A 20,514-nucleotide genomic window follows, 5' to 3' on the forward strand; every position below is an offset into this window, starting at 1 on the left:
TGCTTTAAGCAAATCACTGCTGTTGTTAAGTGAATCATTCAGTCTTTAAACAATTCTAGTTTTTCCCATTAACTTTTCTTGCTGGTTGCCAGCTGGGAACATTATAAATGGCAATCACTTGACCCCAAGATGCCGCAACCATTGTAAATAAATGCTGAGTGCAAAGCAACCAAATTTTGATCATGTGATTGTGGCGATGCTGCATTGGTTATAAGGGCAAGAACTGGTTGCAAGTCACATTTTTCAATACCATTGTAACTTTGAATGGTTAATAAATGAATGATTGTTAAGTCAAGGATTACCTGTATACTTGGCAACAGGAGACCAATGACCCACTTATCCAGTTGAGGAAGGACTTGAATTTGACCTTCTTGGTTCCAATACAGCACCTTGTCTATTATACTTCTCTCTTTCCAGCTGCCAATATTTGTAGATATTTAAAATTATTGATGAAATATAAAACATAATTTAATTGGGCTAAAATAGTCTTTTATTTTAAAAGTAAAATGATGTTTTGGTGTCTTCTGTGGTTATTTTTGAAAAGAACAGTTTTTATGAGACAGAAACCTTTCAGAAGAAATTTTGCCTCCTTCTGGTCTAAGGTGAAAATTGCTTTGGAAAATAGTTAATTATTCAAACTCCTATAATGGGGGATGTCAAACTGCCGGCCTGCGGGCTGGATGCATCATGCCAAAACTGCACCTACCCCAGCTCAGGCAATGGGGAAAAAGTCACGATATCTCGCAACACGTCACGTGACGTTGTGAGTTTGACACCCGTCCTATACAAAAAGTGATTTCTTTATGTAATCTAGTGTGCTTATATATGCTTTACTAAGAAATAGTTTAAAATGAGTTCATTGATTGTAGTTAACTGCTGCCACCTTATATTATTGCATAATTGGGCACAAAAATGCCTGAATTACAGATGGATGAACCAGGTGCAAGATGTGTGTACTATTGCAATCAAGTGAGAGCTTATTTTCGGGATATGTCTTATTTTTGGGGAAACACAGTAATTTCAAGAATGGTGATTCTATTTTTCTTAGTACTTAAGAATATGTCTTGTATTGTAGATCCCAGATTAATCTTGTATTTGTTTCATTACCCTGCTCCATTTTAATTACTCTTCTGGTATCTTGATGAATAAAGAAAATTAGAATTAGGCATGGTTGGCAACATCAGATTTGTAAAACCCTAGTGTCCACACACTTTGGCCAAGGGGGACAGAGTCAGTAACAAAAAGGGAATTGTTGCTTTGAACATGGAATACTGTAATATTATATACATGGATCTGGGAAGTTAGGGACAAGCAAACCTTTTCCAAATGGTTGCTAAGATAAGTGCTACTGCTCTTTACATGGAGGCTTCTTTCACACCTTCCCATCATGGTCAGCAAATAGTTCTAGAAAAAGGGAGTTGCAGCTGCAAAAGTGTGGAGGATCAAACTAAAGATCTCTCACTCATGCCTGACTTTCCTTAGAACTGTCTCTCCAAATTCCTGCTTGTCTCTCTCTTAGCAAACAATAGTGGTGCGGAGGGAGAGTTCAAACCCTTTTCCACTGCAGGGTGTACCGCATTGTGCTGTATCATCCTAGTAGTTCTAAGCATGCAAATGCAGAGTAGATCCCCCTGATTTCAATAGGTCTTTCTTTCTACGTAAGCATGCATGGGATTGCAATCTTCAAATTGTAAGGTTGAGAACAGTACTTACAAAAATGTTTACTGAAAAGGAAACAAGGGAAGGACTTCCTAGGCACCTTCCCTCAAAGATTTCCACCCCATTCTCACTCCTGCGTTTTTTGCAGCATCCTCCTGCTCCCTCTCTGTCCACAAGCCGGCACAGGCCTCTATCCTTCTAGCCCTTGGAAAAGCCACAAAGACTTAACTTTTCTCACAAGCATTGGGGGAGGGTAAAGCTGAGCCCTGAAAGAGCTTTTGGGGAAGATGTATGGTAGTTGTGGATGCCAAGATTTTGCTGTAATGGATTTTATGCTTTTATTGTGCTTAATGCTTTTATTACTGTTTGCAAGCTGCCCAGGGTTATGTTGCATTAGGTTATGTTGCATAACTAAAAGCAGAAAATTGAGCAGGATCATCTTTACCTCCAGAGTAGATTTTTGAAATCCACAGCTGCAGAGTAAGAACAGAATATTTCCAATGGAGAGAAACTGATGAGAAAAGGAACTGGGGCTTCCCATTCCTCTCCTTTAAGGGCCTGATTCCAGAGCGTCCTTGTGACTAAAGAACAGATTGTGTAAGAGTAAAATGGATCAATTTTTTCAGGTTTGAGGCCATTGCTAAACAGGCCACAGGGCTAGGAATGGAAAACGACGTTGGGGACCTCAGTTAGATGTCCTATGGAAGACTGCCCTAAGATATCAGCCATGTTTGCTGATGATTTTATTTTGGGGGAAACACATAGTGAGGGTCCCCAGGAATTTACCTTAGAAACTATTTGCTAGAATTGGAAAAATGTTGCCCTTCACCATATGAGCAACTCCTTATAGGAGTTTGTTCTCCAAAGGTACAAACCTGAACAGAAATATGTCTGTGGATGGGTGGAAATATCTGGATTAACTGCCGCTCTACTTTGCAATCTGATTTGTGTGGAATCCTGCATTTTTTCCCCACACATATATTATGAGCATAATCATCCTTAACTCTGAAAGCGGCTGCATTTATCCACCATCAACACCCCCACCCACCCCCGCTTTGCAGCCCTCTCGGCAAAGCTGCTTGGGTAGTTCCCCCTCCCTTCTCTTCCCTTGGTAGTGGAAATCCCCCTTCTGCCAGATGGGTTGCGAAAAGGATGGGTGGGGGGCGGAGGGTCTGGGCTGAGATGGGCCGCGCTGAGGTGGGGAGACGGATAAGGCGGAGCTCCGAGCCGTAGTTTCCTTCTGCCTCCGCCTCCACCACCCAACAATAGCAGGCCCCGAGTCGGGCCGTGTCGCGGGAGGATGCGCCAAAGGTACCGGGGCCTCAGTGGTGTAGGCGAGCTCAGGCTTGGTCCCCAGCCCACCGCCCAACCCCGCTTTTAGGGGCAGGCGGAGCGGACAGCGGGGGGACGGAAGTTAAAGAGGGCTGGCGGAGAGGCTGAGGAAAAGGTTACTTGGGGGGGCGTAAAGGAGACGGCGGGTGGGAGGGGGGCGAGCGCTTTGGAAAATGTCGGGTGTCTGAAATGGAGCACTAGCTGAGTAGCTGCTGCTGCAACATGAGTCCTTCAGGGAGCCCGGGATAGGGGAGGGGAGGGGAGCTGCCCCGACTTTTGAGCCATATAGTTTCGAGAGAGGAGGCACCTTTTCAAAGCTCTCCCGGAGCCGGCAAGGAACGTGTGGATCGAGGAGCGTCGGGCGCGTATAGGATTTGCGGGAGAGGAGGAGGACGTGCGGTTAGGATTGGAAGGCTGGTAGCGCTGTAGAGCTTTGAGGGGAGCGGCGAGGAACACGGTCTGCGGGGTGGGGAGAAGAGTTTTGTCTCTGGACGATCGCTTTGAAACTGGTCTTGAGGACCCAAGCTGTGAAGTTCCACTGTTTGACGGGGTGCAATCTGTAGCAGAGGAGCGGGATCTCGAAGAAGGCTGTTGCAGAAGGGCAATATCTGAGATTTCCTTGCTTCTGCGGCAGGATGGCGTTTGTTCATAAAAAGAAAAAAAAAGATCACTACAATTGCATTTCTTCCTTCCTGGGGATTTAGATTGAAGTGACGCCCAGATGTCTCCGTGTTCCCTACAGTCCATGAGATCTGTTTAGTCTCTTTGTGCTATCCGTACAGAGGTTGGCCCTGCAGTTTCCCCTTTTTCCCTCCCGCCCCCCCCCCCCAAATAAATATCGGGAATGCAATGCAGCCAAGAAATTGCAGGCCTTTCAGTATACTAGTTTTAAGTCTGCTGAATGCCTTTGACTGTTTAAGTAGCCTGGAGTAAGTATCCTGCGAGCCCTTGACGGGGCTAATAGGTGCAAAGACCAGCCAGGACTCTGTCCTGGCGTGCAGCAAGACTTGTAAGATGTATAAGACAGAGGAGGGTGTCTTTTTTGCAATAGACTCTGGGAACTTGAAAGTTGGGGGGGGGGGGGGAGGAAATGGCAAGACAGAGGCTGCCTTTTTACAGGGAACTTCTAGTGTGGCTTATTGGACTATTACAAAGCCACTGTTGAATCAGGAATCCCAAATGACAGATTTCATTAATTCACTGTATGTCTCAGAGAATGTCACAGATAGTATGGTGGAAGTGTTGAGGGGTCAAAAGTGAAAAGCTGTGGTACCAACACTGTCTCCTGAGCCAGCTTTGTCTTGATAAAAGATTGGGAACTCCTATCCTTTTCTCTTCCCAATCTAGTTTCCATCTGGTATATTGGGCTTGCATTTCCTTTAAAAAGAAAAAAAAACCATGTTACTAGGGTTTTTTTCTTTTCAGGGAGGGCAAAACTATTACATATTCTTGTTGGAGCTCAGGTTAAGGTAGAAATTTTTTCCCTCAGTTCTCTTGCTCAAACCTGCTTGACCTAGTTTTCTTCCAAACTCAATCACATAATTCAGAGGTTTTTGATACTGCCTTTAAAAAGCAGTATTCAGAGAGTTTATTTTTGTGTTGTTTTATGAAAATGTTAAAATATGTAGGATGGTGCTATTAGTTTCTGTAGGTAACTCCTGGGTTTTTCTCTCACCCAGTTGGTCTGAGGATTTTGGAAACTATTCTGTCTCCCCTGGGCTGGAAAATAGTGAAAACTCCTTGGATGTGGACTCTAAGCATAAATTTCTGTGCTGGTTGACTGAACTAATTCATTCCTCTCTTGAGTCTCCTTTTTCTTCAAGTTCCAGTACTGAGACAGCAAAAGAATTAATTATTACTCGGTTGTAATCAAAATGCCAAAACCAGTGAATGCATTGCAAGGAAAGTAGATGCCTTAAGCTTTGCTTTTTAAAATATGGTTAAGCCAGACACATTTTTAATATGGCCAAGATGATTTAAATATAAGCTGTTCTGAAAATAGATGCATTTTAATACCCTGGAGCAGTGTTTCTTAAGCTGAGCAATTTTAAGATGTGTGGACTTCAACTCCCAGAATTCTCTAGCCAGCCATGTTTTTTAAAAATGCCACGGTTGAAAACCTGCCCTGGAGTGAAATTTGGGGACGAGATGGGATAACTGAATGGGTCAGAAGGCAGAGAAGATGCTCAAATGAATGATTTTTGATTAGTATCTTGCATATTTGTTCCCCAAAATCCAGAGCAGTTTTCTTGTGCATTTTAAAATGATGAATTTTGTAGGGAAATATGATGGTTGAACATATACATATCTACAACTTTCAAAGATTTTTTTAAAATTCTGTTTGAAACTGAAAGGGTGAGGCTGAATACCAGTCCTGCAATGCATATGTTTTATGTTCTCAAAGCTAAATTGAAATGCTGGGTTCTTCCTCCAGGGATAAAATTAGTGGAGACTGCATTTGTCTTCATCCTTTTATACTCTTCAGGGAATTATTCAACAGTTTAGAGTAGAAAATGAATACAGTGATTTAACTTTTCTTCCTTCAGACCACTTTGAAGTAATTTCTTCAGCAATTCTGTAATTGGAAAAAGAATTATTTGAGTTAGCTGGTTAACTTCCCCCCTTCAGCCCATTCTCCCCCCTGACTTTTCAAATTATAGCCATTGCAGTTCAAACAAATTTGGCAAAGACCAGGTTGGAGAAGATTGAGCCATAGGATAAAGATTCTTCTATAATCTCTTTAATCTTGTTTCTTATTATAAACTTCCATGTAAGTGGTTTGGTTTTGTTTTTTTTCCCAGAGGGGGAGCAAAAAAATAATTCTGGACCTTTGAATTTCTCAAACTCCCATGCGACTTTCGGGTTATCTTTCAGGTTATCTAACTTTTTATAGGCAAGATCATTTCTCTATATTCTCCTTGTATTTTCATGACCCAAATTTGGGTCTCTCTATGAAAATTATACTTCAGCATTTGGTTCGAATTTTGGTTTGTATTGCTAGTTTGGTTTCTGCCCATTCTTCTAAGGAGCACAAAATGACTTTTATTCCAACTTTGTATTTTATCTTTCCAACAAATCTGTGGGGTAGGCTAGTCAGAGAAGCTACAGCTGCAACACAACCGGTAAGTCTTAGGGCTGTGTTGATTTACCTCCATTTTAAACCTCGCCCTTCACCTATTGGGGTGCATTTGGCGGCTTACTCTCTTAAGTGTTTCTCAACTATAGCAACTTCAAGATATGTAGACTTCAACTCTCAGAAGTTCCCAGTTTGTGTGGAAGCTGGCTGGGGAATTCTGGGAGTTGAAATCCACATGTCTTAAAGTTGCCAAGAGACTGCTGTAAGGGATAAAGGACTTCATGTAACTTCAAAATTATCTTGGTCACTCCCTTTAGAAAGCTCATTAACAAAACAAATTGCAGGTTAAATTAATGTTGTCTCTCTTAGAAATTAGAGGTACCCTTGAATGTATAAACAAAGAGTGGCCATCCTGTTTGGCTACTCATTGATAAACAGAGAAGTAGATAGTTTTACTAGGTTTGTCATTTACAGTGGGAACATGGTATAATGTGAGATTCACCAATAAATTCCAGATTTGTATTCATGCATTTGCAGATTTTATATAAACCTCCAACATCAAATTCTGCATTGGTACTGCAAAGCCACAGACATGCTGGATGGAATACTCTGTTGCCTTCAATACAGCAGTTTCTGGCTTGCTTTCTAATATCGTGGCAATCTTTCATAGCAATTTACAGCACTAATTTCCCCTTCTTAAATCTGACATTTAGCTGCTTGGAACCTTAGAATCCCCTGAAAATTACAAACTATCAAATTCTGCATAAATTGTTGAGCCTGAGAAAGCTGGATTTGAGAAAGTATGTCAAATTACGGATCAAGTCTAAAACTGATTAGGTGACTTTGGACGCTGTCATGGGTTCTTTTACATATTATACCCAAGTCAGTGGGTTCCAAAATCCAAGAGAGCTAACACAACCACACAGGTCCTTAGGCTATACACACATAAGCACTCAAAGGCTAGTCCTCATTGCTCACTACTCCATTCCTTCCCACTTCTACATTACTGCTCCAACTACTACTTACAAGTCGTACTTCTGGAAATCAGTATATCTGCTTTATAATACATATACCTCTCTAACACTCTCTCACACATACCAACACTCTCACCTTCAGCTTTTATAGGCAACAATTGCTGTAGTGGCTAGAAAGAGGACATAAAGGGACAGGACAACAGTAGCACAAGTGCTGGCTTCTCACAAATAACCCCTGTGCGAGTGAGCTTGGCAAAAAAACAAACAAATAATGGAGATTTTCTTTTCTTTTTCTTTGAGAGTTATGTTTAGCCTCTACACCAGGGGTGTCAAACTGGTGGCCCAAGGGCCGGATGTGTTACGCAGAGGCCACGGCCACCTTGGCTCTGCAAAGGCAAAAAACATCACAATAAGCCACGATACGTCATACAACACGTTCGAGTTTGACGCCCGAGTCTTACAGTCTCAGGTTTTAAGCAATCTATAAAGATGCATCTTTTTCAGTCAGGCTGATAATTGTGAGATGAGTTTAGTATTCATTTTTATTGTGACTTAAGATCTGTCTCTTGATAGTTTATATTGTTTTTTAACTTCTGTAAGCTGCTGTAAGAGCTTGCTAAAGCATAAATCAAATAAATGCTTGCAAGATTTCAAGGGATGGGACTGGAGAAGAGCTTCTTTTTCCAATTACATAATACATCAGAGCAGTAAAGTTGTTTCTCAACTTTAGCTTCTTTAAAATATGTGGACTTCATCTCCCAGAATTCCCTAGCCAGGTGGCTGGCTACGGAATTCTGAGAGTTGAAGTCCACATCTTAAAAGTTGCCAAAATTAAGAAACACTGCATCAGAGACTAAAGATTGCTAGGCTTAGTGTGGTATATCGTCTTAAAATCACTGACAGAGAATGTGGATTGTAAGCCATGGTTTTAATAGTGGTTTGCTGAACAAACCATAGTGGCTTGGTTTTTATGTCATATAAAACAGTAAACCACAGTTTATAAATAATGGCTAGATTCTCAAGTTGCATTAAGCCAAAAGCAAATTAAATTTATGGATGCCACAGGAGGAACCTGCTCCTCCTATGCTGAAAAAGCTCATTTTGGCCACACAGCATTGTAGAAGCTTTGCTGGATTTGACATTGGTCCATCACCCCTGGATTCATTCTCTTCTTCTCTGGTCAGACAGCTTGACCTGGGGAAGTTTGCAAACTGAACATAATGGATGATGAGAGCCTTGCTTCTGATCTTCAATGTATTAAAATCTGTCTCTGATAGTAGAACAGGGGTCTTCAAACTTGGCCCTTTTATGACTTGTGGACTTCAACACAGCGTGCCTGGGTGAGGAATTCTGAGTGTTGAAGTCCACAAGTCATAAAAGGGCCAAGTTTGAAGACCCCTGTTCTGGAAGGTCTAATTTCAATACTTCCGATTATCTTCTGGACTACTCTTTGTTAACATGTCCTCTTTAAAAATAAGCCCATCCTTTAAAAAAAAAACTCAGTATCACCTGGGATGCTGCAGTAGTGAGTGTTGTGGTTTGGTTGTTGCTTTCCTGATAGTTACTGGCTTGGGAGCAAAGGAATCGGGAGGTAAATCTGTAAATCCAAAGTCCTTCAAGATGAACCAGCAGATTGGCCCAGCTGCATCAAATGTTTCCCCATTCTTTTGTAAACAGAGCTCTAGCAACCGTCACAAGCATGGAATGACACGTACCATGGAGAAATCCTTGGAGGAAAAGGACTGTGGGAGTTGAATCTTTGTGTTTAAAAATAACTCTCATTGCAGCTCTCTGCTGTTCACTTACATTGCCTGAATGCTGATACATCTCTTTAAGGCAACATTCCTTTGATGAAGGGTGTTCAACCCTGAACTCTCTTTGCTTCTCTTTCAGGCAAAAGTGATGAAGGGAAGCCTGGAGTTTGGGCTTGTCATAGTGTCCATCACTGGGCCCTTGAAAAAAGGTAAGAAAAGGCTGAGAAAGAGCTAGGCCAAGACATTAGCTGGGATCATACATCCATCATCCTGATATGGGGGTGGTGGTGGTGGTGGCCAATCCACTCCCTGGACATCACCTGAAGTCCATCCAATTGTAGCAAGATCAGCGTGACTGAATTTTATTAGCACGGTTTTGTAATACTTTATTAAAAAATTAAAGGAGGGAAAGTGGAAACAAAAGACCTCTGGAAGCTTCAATTTCTCCCCCTCAACTCTTCAGATGCTCTTCTGCACCCTTTTGGATTATCGGGCTGAACTGTGATCCTAAAAGCATGCTGTAAGCATGGATCTTAACTCTACCATCATTCCTGACCCTCCTTTCTGTTTGAGAAATCCCAGCTGTGTCATTGGAGGCAGCTGGTGAATGGCCTTGCTGTAACACACACACCCCGCCCCCCTCAGAATTGGTGGTGGGTCTTTTATTGTGACAGGAGCATGAAACTTGCACTCTTATGTGGTTCTCTCTACCCAAAGGAAACAATGTCTGAAATTGAGCTGCAGAGCAAGATGAAGCCGGAAGGGGATGGCCATGAGCCAAGGACACCCAAGGACCTTCTGCAGAGACTCCGGGAGCTAGAGGTACAAGGCCTCGTCTTGCTGATTTAAGGGGTTCTAGAGACCAGAGCACCAGCTGAATGAAAGGCTGGCAGAAGAAGTGAATTGAGATCCCATTGCAAGCAATATGTTTCTTGGTGGCTATGTAGTATCTATTTCACTTGAATGTGAGCTGCCTCCCAGCATTGGCACATATAGATGGTCTTCAACTTAAAATCAGTTGCTTACTGACTGAAGTTCTGACAGACCTACCTGGGTGGTACTTACGACCTGGATTAGAAGTACTGCGTGCTTGAGTGCATTGGGGCACATTTATAGTCATTTGCATCAACTCACTATCATGGAGCCACGATTTCTGATGGTTTTGCTGAAACCCAGCATTTATCTTGATTTTTCAGCAAAATTGTCTGATAGCGAAGTATGGATTCACTGAACAACCATGGAGTTTCATTACCATAACTCAAGGACTACCTATACAGAAATAATGTGAATGTTATGTGAGCCCACTGGGGGAGCACAGGCTGGTATAGTTGGATGATCTAAATTAGTTGTTTTGCTCCCTTACTGTTAACAAGCAAGAGTCGTTTGCTCCGATTCTCCAGAATTGGCACCTTTTTTCCAACATGGTGTACAGGGAAGGTAAAATACTCACACCAGACACATAAGCCCAAGTGAATCCATTATGTGAGTCAAGTCATGTGGATTCCTTTTCTGCCTTTTCCTAATGTAAGTTATATGCACTTTGCACAAACATTGTATTCTGGGTTTTTGAGAGGGGTACATGACACATGTCTACAAGGGATGGGACAACAATCTAGTTGACCTGCTGCTCTGGCTTTTGAAGGGTGGTGCCAGCCACTGAACCTAGTGACCTTAGGCCCTCACTCTTTTCCCATGGGCACAAGTAGGAAACATAGCTTTGCAATGCTGTAGAATAGGAATTTTCAAGGACAAGAGAAGTGGGGTGGAGCAGAGAGAAGAAGGAAAGTTGTCCACCCTTCATTTCTTTTCCCATACGCCTCCTGGAGAAGAAACTTGAGGTCCTCGTTTTTTTCACCAGCAAGCCTGACTCTTCTCTATGTCCTCAGGCAGAGAATTTGGCTTTGGTACAAGCCAATGAGAACCAGCGGGAAACCTACGAACGCTGCCTGGATGAGGTACTGCTTTTCCTTCTCTTTCTCAGACAGCACCTTCTGATGGAGGCATGGCTTCTCCCTTTGTGCTTATACCTGTTCCTCCTCTTTCTGCAGGTAGCCAACCACGTGGTGCAAGCGCTGTTAAACCAAAAAGTAAGTCCGTCTCCAGGCTTGGTCTTTGGGGATTAAAATTTTGAGCGCTGTTAAAGTAGAACATGGCCAGGCACAACATTTTGCAGAAAGCAAACTAGTGAAATTACTCCAGAGGCTTTATCCCACTCTGTTTTTCCTAGGCCTGCTTCCCCCCCCCCTTCCCATTTTTATTTCCCAAGAATGCCTTTATGGATTGCAGTGGCATTTCTGAAGTTAAAGATGATATCAGCAACTACTCTTTTTCTTTAAAGCCATGTAAGTTTCCTGAAACATTTACATTGGCAAGCAAAGGAATGGTCTATAGGCCCTTTGGTACCTGCAGTTACTGTATCCTGTGCTGGATTTCTTTAGGAGGAGGAGAAGGAACAAACAGAGCTCTTGTATATATTATGGGTTTTTTTTTTTGTACAAATCAGTGGTGACTTCCAGATAATGGAATTATCTGGATCCTTCTTCCTGGACTATGTACATTGGACTATGGAAGTTACAACTGCTGAGTAAGAAGGGTTAGACTTGCTTGTGCTCAAGTGAGGTGTTGGTACAACAATTAACCTCTGGCTACTGTGCTGAAAGAAAGGCACGAGACCTATTAGAAACAGTTAGAAACTGCCTGTTGCTAGAAGTGTGAATTCTTCCACCAATCTCTTTCCTGTGATGATAATATTCATACTGCCATTTAGAGTAGTTGAAATGTTCCTGCTAATCCTCACAATTTTCTCAGCTAGATCAGTGCTGCCTCTGTTCCAGATTAGGTCCCTTAAGATGGTGATAGGGATAAAAGCTGAATGAGGAGTTCATAATTCACTTAGGGTCAAAAGCAGAGTACTTCATGCATCCTTCTGCTCCATTGTTGAGGTACAGATCTGAGCTCCTTGGCCTATAGTCTTCCCCAGAAATCTTACACGCATCCCCCACAGACCTCTACAGCTGGTTTTAAAATGGTAATTAAAGAGAGAGAATGAGGATGAAAGCAAGTAAGTTTGGTTGGAGTATAAATGTGCTCGAATTCATTTTTTAATAATGAAGTCACATTTAGGTTTTGTGCTCAGTTTTTGGAATGGGAATATCAGAAAAAGTTTGACTACAAGTACAGCCACTGTTCTCTATAGTCAGAGATGGAAAAAAAATGCAATCTGGGATAGTATTCAGCCCACCACTTTCCTTTGTGGCTCCCCCCAAATGGTTGAGGGCCAATATGACCCTCATTTTGTATTTTGTGTAATGGGTGGGTGTGGGTGCTAGAGGCAAAAAGAACTACCTTTAAGTCTCGTGGATACTTAGAATATTTCTCAAAAATCCCGAAATTCCCTCTAAACAAAGGACGTGTCTTAGCCCACTTTTGGAGCGCAATTCTCATTGTTCTAAACAAAACCATGGGTAAACCTTGAGCTGATAGCAGTTGTGTATCCCTGATATAGGTGAAGGACAGGCAGATAATAGATCTTAATTGCTTGGTATTGGTCCTGCAAACATTAATTGCATTTGCCTCTGATTAGCTCATCATGCAAAGCTGCTTATTAATCTGGGGAGGGAGGGATTTCACTTGCATTTTTTGCATGCCAAACCTGTGTCCTGATCTGTATTACAATCCCAGGCCTCAACTATTTCTTTCTTCCTCTTCTTTCTCCTCTACAGTTTTGTCAGGAGCATCGGTGTCTGTTAAATACGATCAAACATTTATGCATGTCCTTAACCTGCATTATTTGTACAAGTCACAGGATTCAGGGTTCTTTGGGAGGGGATTTTGTGTCCCTTGATGGCAAATGCTGATTTCTCCCGAATCCATTAACCTAGAGCAGTGGTTCTCAACCTTTCTAATGCCGCGACCCCATAATACAGTTCCCCATGTTGTGGTGACCCCCAACCACTTATACATCACCGGGTGCCAGGGGCGTGGCCAAAGAAAAGGGGAAAAAAATGGCGGACAGCCTTGTTTGGCGACCCCCGTGAAATGGTCATTCGACCCCAAATGGGGTCCCGACCCACAGGTTGAGAACCACTGACCTAGAGGATTCCTGTGGGGAGGAGAGAAAGCCAAACAAGAGTTTATGCAGGTATTCTCTTGACTCTAGATTTTACCTTCTCTTTTCTCAGGATCTCCGTGAAGAATGCATAAAGCTGAAAAAACGGGTCTTTGATTTGGAACGGCAAAACCAGGCTCTCAGTGATCTTTTCCATCGAAAGCTGACTTCTGGGTCTCTCTCCCAAGTATTTCCTTTGTCTTTTATCTCCCGTCTTTCTTATTTGTAGACACGATTTGTTTGCAGGGTGGGTGGGTTATAGGTGACCACATATAGAGAGAGCCTTGGGATGATAGTGCTGGAAAGAAGATGGTTTATATCAGCAGTTCTCAACCTATGGGTCGCGACCCATTTGGGGGATCGACCATTTTTCGGGGGTCACCAAAGAAGGCGATCCGCCATTTTCTCCCCTCAGAACGTTTGTGTGACGGGGGTTGCCGTCACACAAACGTTGAGAACCACTGGTTTATATAGTTCAAATGTTTGGGGAAATTTTGCATTTACAGCTGGATCATCTTATTCTACGGTACCTTTATTTAGTATGTGAAGCTAAAATCTGGTTAGTCACAGGTTACTGAGCAATTATAGTCACTTGGGTATCTAAGTGTTAATAAACCTTGGATAAAAGCCGGAGTGCTTTATCAGTGGGGCTGCTGGGTTCACATGTTTTTCCAAGCAGTGTGGAGTTACTAGAAGTACATTGCATGCATCTGTGTGAAGGTGCTGCCGTTCAGGGCGTTTGCTCTCTGCAAGAGGTCTACTTGAGCCATTCATTCTTTTAATTGTCTCCTCAGACTCCAACCCATCCAGCTTCCTTGCTCTCCAGTCCGACCCCAATCTCCCAGCCAGGCACAGTAGAGAAGCTCCCGGTGTCATTCCCCCTGGGACGGTGCCTCTTGCAGAGAGAGGTATGTTCTGTAATACTTTTATTGCCCATTTATTGTTGGATTGCCACCTGCAGGTACAGACGTGCTGATGCTACTGCTGCCTTGTTGGGCCACTCGTGCAGCTTTCCTATGCATAATGCGTTGTTAATAGTTTAAGAAAGGGAGAGTTGTACGTTTTTTGGAACGGGGCCCAGAGCCATTAATTGATGCAGTGCTGCACAGCATAGCCGGTTGATGTAGTAGACATCGTCTTACGCTTAGCTTCATGACTCTGACTCTCAAACCATTTGAGGGTGATTTTCTTTCCCGAGGGAAAAAAAAAAGAGGAAGATCAGAGTTACCAACGGAGAATTGTTGCATTGTATGTAGGGAAGCAGAGGTGGGATTGTTCCTTCAAAACTGGTTTCAAAAGTTGGGTCAGGCAGATTTGTTTGCTCGATTGATTGACACATGTTTCCAAGGACGCCCAACTTGGGCAGCATAATGAATTGAAAACAAAGTTATGAACTAACAAGCACAAATAGAAAGAAGAAGGGGTCACCCCAGTAGGAGAAAACATCCACTAACTTCCCTGATTCATATAGGGAGACTGCAGAGAGGCATCTTCCTGGTCTCATGGCTCTTGCTTGAATGGAAGCAGCAGCTGTGCCTAGGAGGGTCTTTGTACACTTCTGGGTTGCATGCCAGTTGTGCCTATTCCTGGACTGGAAGGCCCTGCTCACTGTTATTCTTGCCCTTGTGATCTCCTGTTTGGACTACTGCAATGCATTCTACGTGAGGCTGTCTTTAAAGAACTTTCAGAAGCTTCAACTGGTACAGAACGTGGCAGTGCAAGCAGTCAACGGTGCTTGTAGAGCAGGGGGTCTGGCTGAGGAATTCTGGGAGTTGAAGTCCACAAGTCATAAAAGGGCCAAGTTTGAAGACCCCTGTTGCAGAGCTTTGTGAGCTGTATTGACTACAGTGTGCTTCTGGGTGCAAGTCAAGGTGTGCTGGTTGTCACCTTTAAAGCCTTTCATGGCTTGGGACCAAGTTACCGGAGAGACTGTCTCTCTCAGTTATTTCTACCTGGCTGATATATTTGGACAGGACAGGCATGCTTTGGTTCTTTTTCTCCATGTATTCAGAGATTAGGATGGCTCTGACATTGCTGGCCTTTTTCATAAGGCACTAAAGGCCTGGTTCTTGCTGGGGCCCCAAATGTATGAAAAAGCCCATCTCTTGGCTGTGTTAGTGGATGTCAGTTTGATACTTTCCTCAGGGCTATGTATTTTAATTTTCATATTGTTGGTTGAAATCATCCACCAAACAGGAAATAGCTTCACCTGTTGTTTTTTTTTCTTGTTTTAAATTTTTTTTACAATTTTAATTGTATGTTTCTGAATTGAGAGACGCCGCAGAAATGGTTTGCTGAGATGAGAGGCGATAGATTTTGATAAATATCAAAAAATCAAAATCAAATAAATAAATAAATTTTATTTTTGATTTTGTTTAAAAAATGAAACTCACTCGTTGAGATGGGTGGCAATTAAAACTGATTAAATAAATAAGTACAAGTAGGTAAGCTATATATGGAAGAGGCAGGATTGCGATAGGAGGTAAGTGCCTTAAATTCATAGGACTGGCTAAAGTCAGAGTCTTCTAGTTCAGCCCTCAGCATATTTTCTCTTTGGTAGCATCCATTCAGTGCATACTTTAGCAAACTTTAATCACCACAGCCTGAACTGAACACAAAACATACATGGAGAGAAGGAGATGGAACTCCTGCTTTTCCTGTACGTTTTAGCTTCAATCCATTATGTTGCCATTTAAAAATAATACTGAGCAGAAGGTGATGGAAAAATTCTTTCTCCGCTACTTCTGGGGAACTTTTGTCCGTTGTAGGAGACAACATTAGACTGGAAGAGCAGAATAAATCATTTGATCTGGTTGTAAACAAATCTGGAGACAGAAATAACAAATGGGACGTTGTGGTCAAAAGGGCAGAAGTGGAAATCAAAAGCTGGCCTTGTTAACATTTTTGTATGTCTTGGTTGCCTTCCAGGTCATCTCTGAGGAGCATTGTCTGGAAATCCCTGGATCTAATCCCCAATCTCTGGAAGCTCTCTCCCCTTTCCTGCGAAAGAAAGCCCAAATCCTGGAAGTGCTCCGTTCCCTGGAAGAGATGGACCCACTGCTTGCCTTTCCTTCCCCTTGGAGAGACCCTGGGCAGCTGAGCTCTCCAGAGGGAGTGACGGCAGAAGCTTGGCCGTGTCTGCTGCTGGCTCAGGGTGAAGGGGTGCCTGGGCAGCCACCCCTGAAAAGTGAGGGCAGCTCGTCCTCCTCCTCGGATGAGGCCGGGGAACCTGATCCTCCAGAGAAAGGACACCCGGAGCAGGTGTTGCTGAGTGCACTGGCTGAACACAAGCTAGAATTAGGTGAGGTGGAGACGTACCTGCAGCATGTCCTTCGGGAGGCTGGCGACAGTGCCCTGCTCAACGGGGAGCCCAGTGGACCCTGCTTGATGGGAAACTCTGAAGGGCAGGCCAGGAGCTACAAGCACATCCAGGCTGTGAGTTGCCTGGAGGCTTTGGGGCCTCCCTCTCCCTGCAGGGAGCCTGCCTACCTGAGCGTCCTTGCATCCAGCGAAGAGAAAGATAAGTCTCTGCAAGGACTCCCTATCCCCTCCCCCTCCAAGGTGCTCAAATTGCTGAAAATGCCACCGCCCCCTAGCCCTGCTGCCCTGCGCCTCAGCCCACAGCTCACCCGCAGCTCCAAAATCCCCTGCCGCAGTAACACCTACGAGGTGTACCACTCCCCGACGCCTAGCTGCAAGGGCTCCCCCGACAGCCCTTTCCCTGCAGACTCTGGCATCGGAGGAGGACATCCCTCCCCCAAGGCTGGCCGGCCCCTTGTTCCAGAGTCCCCCCCAATCGCTCCCACATTACCAGACCCTTTTGGGTACCACAAACCCCACGAGTACGAGAACATCTTAGAGCTGACCCTCAGCACCGCCATGAGCTCTCGGTCCGCCTCATCCCGCGAGGCAAAACTGGATGCACCTGAGGCACTCCTGCCTTCCTGCCGCTTGGCTCCTCTTCGGGCCGTGCCCCCTGGCGATGTCTCGCTGGAGCCCTGCCCTGCCAGCAACCGGGAAAAGTCGGGCCCAGAGAGCAGGCGCTCGCCGCCTCTGGCCCGCAGGAACCCCGACAATTCCAAGAAAGGCACCAGCAGCTCTGCCAAGCGGACGCTCGAGGTGGCAGCCAGCATGCCCTTCAAAGAGCGACTGACAGTACTCGGGAGGTTAAAGGGGGCGGAGGGGAAAGAGGGACTGGGCTTTGAAAAGGGGAGAGCCCCCACCCGGCCAGGGGAGCGTGGGGAAAGCCTTCCCGACACCCACCCCAGGCTGGGCTCTGGGAGCAGCAGCCTCAAGCACCCTGAGCCTTGCCATGGGAATGAACCAACCCCTCGTTGCTACTCTTCCCATTCTGTTGGTTCCCGCGGCAACGACGCTGAGCACCAGGGCTCTAGGAATCGCTCCCTAGGAACGCCAGCGAACCGAAATCCCTCCAAACCCCTGCCCCCTGGGAAGAATGCCAAGAGCCCCCACGGGAGCCCGACTAAGTTACCTTCCAAGTCCCCAACCAAGCCCCCTGCTCCAGAACCCAAGCCGTGCCTGCCCTCAGCCAAGGCACCCAGCAGTTTTGGGCGCAAAAACTCCTCTGGCCCGGACCAGGCCAAGGGCAAAGCTGGGCCTCCCGCCAGTATTGAAGAAAAGGTGATGAAAGGCATTGAAGAGAATGTCTTGCGAAGGCACAAAGGTGGGCCGGCTGCAGGAGAGACCAAGCAGAAGAATTCGAGTGGTCTTGCCAGTTGGTTTGGCCTGCGTAAGAGCAAGCTGCCGGCCCTCAGCCGGAGGCCGGAGACTCCCAAAGCCAAGGAGAGCAAAGCCGTCTCACGTAAGCTGGAGTCCGAAAGCTTGAACATTTCCAAGCTCATGGAGAAGGCGGAGGACCTGCGCAAAGCCCTGGAGGAAGAGAAGGCCTACATCAATGGGCTGGCCTTGGACAAGCCTCGGTCCCACACCTGTGACGCCGGACACAGCCAGCTCACCCTTATGTACCAGGAGGTGACTGCAGAGAACTTCATGCAGCAGCTGCTCAATAGGTAGGTCAGAGCAGAGAGAGCAGATCAGAGGGGATCTGTCTGGAAGGGCTTGAAAGCACATTGGTGAAGGCTGATCTCACCCTAAGAGATACCATATTTAAGCTAGGATCAACCCTTTGTTTCACAAACTCTGGGATCTAGATTTATATAAAACTGAGGATTTCTGGTTGGGATCAAGAGTAGAGCCAGTGAGGTGGTAAGAGCGAATGAACAGCTGTACAGATTTGAGACTCTTTTTAGCGGGACTTCCCCCTTCCCCTGTTTTTTAATCTTTAAAACTTCACCAAATGCCACCCATTTGTTTCCAAGCTTTTTTCACATTCCCGAGGAGCTAAAATGTTCCCCTCTTCCTTTTGTTTTTAAATAGTTTTTATCGCCCTCAAGATTGCTAACAGGGTCCCAGATTCTGAATATCTTGACTAGTTACGGTATTCCCAGAGTTAAAATCGAGCCTGAAAACGATTCTGATTTTTGGCTCTGAGGGATGAGAACCGGACTTAAGGAGTTCCATCTTAAGCTCTGCCACCCATGTAACTGAAAGTAGGCAAGTCCTCTAGATGTTTTGCCATTTTACTTCTCGCCAATCCAAGCCAACAAGGACAGTGGGTGGGGCTTATGGAAGTTGTGGTTGAAGACAGTATGAAGGACGTCCGTTCGCCTACTCCTGCGATGGTATTGAGAGAGGGTCCCAAGTCTCTTCCTACGAGATTTGTAGTTCTAACCGGCAGATCTTGCAAAACGGGTAAGGATGGAAAGAAAGAGAAGCTTTGGGGTACTGACCTCCACTGCACTGCAGGGTGGATGGGAAAGAGGCACCATGTGAGACTCATCTGGAGCAGAAGAATGAGCTACAGGGCCTGCAAAGAGGCCTGCGTGATGCCAAAGATCCCCGCCTTATCCGGCCGCCACGCAATGGCATTGTTGGGCACCTCCATGCTTGTCCGGAGGCTCCAGACAAGGTGAGCTCTCTGTGGTGGGAGGGAGCGGCCTGAAGCCCCTCATCCATGCCTCAGCTGCCGAAGGACTCGCTCTTGTCTCCTTTGTCTCCCCTGTAGCTTCACGAAGCTGCCTTGCGGGAAGAGCTGCCATCTGATGACAGCTTGGCTGAACTGGTAACCTCCCAGCACTTTGCCGGTGAGCTCTAAGGAAAACTGAAGGGTTAGGCTGAGGGGTTGACCAAAGAGCTGTTATTTTAACTTAGCAGCAAGCATAGAATGGTCTCCCTGGTCATTTGGGAGCCAGTACTGTTGAAATGCTGTAAAAAAAAAATAATAATCAGATTTCTTCCACAAGGAGAATGAGTTCCTGTCAATGATATTCCCATGATTCCACACGAGCTTCCATGAATTGTACTTCAGGTTTACACAGGAAATTACTACCATAGAGAATTGCTTCCTAGAGAAGAAATGCATATCCTCTCTGTAGTGGAGTCTGGTAGCTTTGTTCCAATTATCAGATTATAAAAACGGGGGTGGAATTTTTTTACTATGTAATGCAGCCTCTGCCACTTCATATCCTTTGAACCGAATTAACAACTTCCACAATTTTCCATCCGTGCGATCAATACCAATGATGTCAGAGAATTCTGGGAGTCAGACGTTTAGAACAACCAGATGTTGACAGCACGTTAGACATTGAATATAAAAAGAACAATAATTAGGTAATGCTTGCTGACAACTCATTCTTCAGAGAGCATAGGTGTGGAAGAAAATCAGGTATTTATGTAAATATGGTTGGAAGTCCCGTTTCCTGGATTTTCTTCCTAGTAGTGGAAAGAGGACAGAAGAAAGTGCTCTGCTGAATTTTGGAAAAGGCAGTGAGGGCAGAATAACACGTTTTAGATCAGCAACATTTGTCCACAATTATAGCACTTGCAACTCACCTACATTGTGGGCTGCTGAAATATTTTTTTTTTTAAATCAAAAATTTCCCATATCTCAGGGAGCAGATGGTGTCTCATTCATTATTTGGGATTTTTTTTTTATAGCTGCTTAATTTTTTAAATGATGTTTATTTTTTTTTTATTGTGGAAAATCACATGGCAAATGCCCCCTGTCTTAGAAGGTGTTGGAACGTTGAATTACATCTCCCTGTCTTCTTGTTTTGCTTTTCCTCTAAAGCAGTGATTCTCAACCTTTCTAATGCCGTGACCCCATAATACAGTTCCCCATGTTGTGGTGACCCCCAAGTGTGTGTGGCCACCAATAAGAGGGAGTAGGACAGCTAAGGAAAAGGGAAAAAAATGGCGGACAGCATGGTTTGGTGACCCCCGTGAAATGGTCATTTGACCCCAAATGGGGTCCCAACCCACAGGTTGAGAACCACTGCTCTAAAGCAGTGGTCCCCATCCCCTGGGTCGCGAGTCCATCCCCTTCCCCGCCTCTGCCGCCACCACTGCCGGTCCGCAGAGCTGGGAAGGTTGGAGACTGCTGCTCTGGGGGAGCTCAGTTTAAAGACAATAAGAATTCTAGGAGTTTTTTTCTCCAGGCAGGTGTATTTTCATGGAAATAAAAGTATGGCTTTCCTAAACTTAAATTCCAACTCCTATCATCTCTGGCCATTGGCCGTGAAACCTGGAGTT

General features: G+C 44.7%; 1 protein-coding gene across 3 annotated transcripts in view; it reads left to right on the forward strand.

Annotated features, from left to right (window-relative positions):
* Positions 1-20,514, forward strand: part of NCKAP5L (NCK associated protein 5 like) — a 48,440-nt gene that overhangs the window by 22,756 nt on the left and 5,170 nt on the right. For 2 of the 3 annotated variants that reach the window (XM_039330608.1, XM_039330610.1), the window contains 9 exons: positions 8,935-9,004; positions 9,513-9,617; positions 10,682-10,750; positions 10,844-10,882; positions 12,977-13,090; positions 13,698-13,811; positions 15,832-17,933; positions 18,730-18,892; positions 18,989-19,067. In XM_039330608.1, coding sequence (XP_039186542.1) covers positions 9,519-9,617; positions 10,682-10,750; positions 10,844-10,882; positions 12,977-13,090; positions 13,698-13,811; positions 15,832-17,933; positions 18,730-18,892; positions 18,989-19,067 — 2,779 coding nt within the window. In that variant the 5' untranslated portion in view covers positions 8,935-9,004; positions 9,513-9,518. Of the gene's footprint in view, positions 1-2,854; positions 2,971-8,934; positions 9,005-9,512; positions 9,618-10,681; positions 10,751-10,843; positions 10,883-12,976; positions 13,091-13,697; positions 13,812-15,831; positions 17,934-18,729; positions 18,893-18,988; positions 19,068-20,514 lie in introns of those variants that run through there. The other variant, XM_039330609.1, reaches the window with a different exon arrangement.

This window comes from Crotalus tigris, unplaced genomic scaffold (assembly GCF_016545835.1).
Source record: "Crotalus tigris isolate CLP2741 ecotype Arizona unplaced genomic scaffold, ASM1654583v1 scf7180000024429.2167931701:2281839, whole genome shotgun sequence".
Classification (NCBI taxonomy): Eukaryota; Metazoa; Chordata; class Lepidosauria; order Squamata; family Viperidae; genus Crotalus; species Crotalus tigris.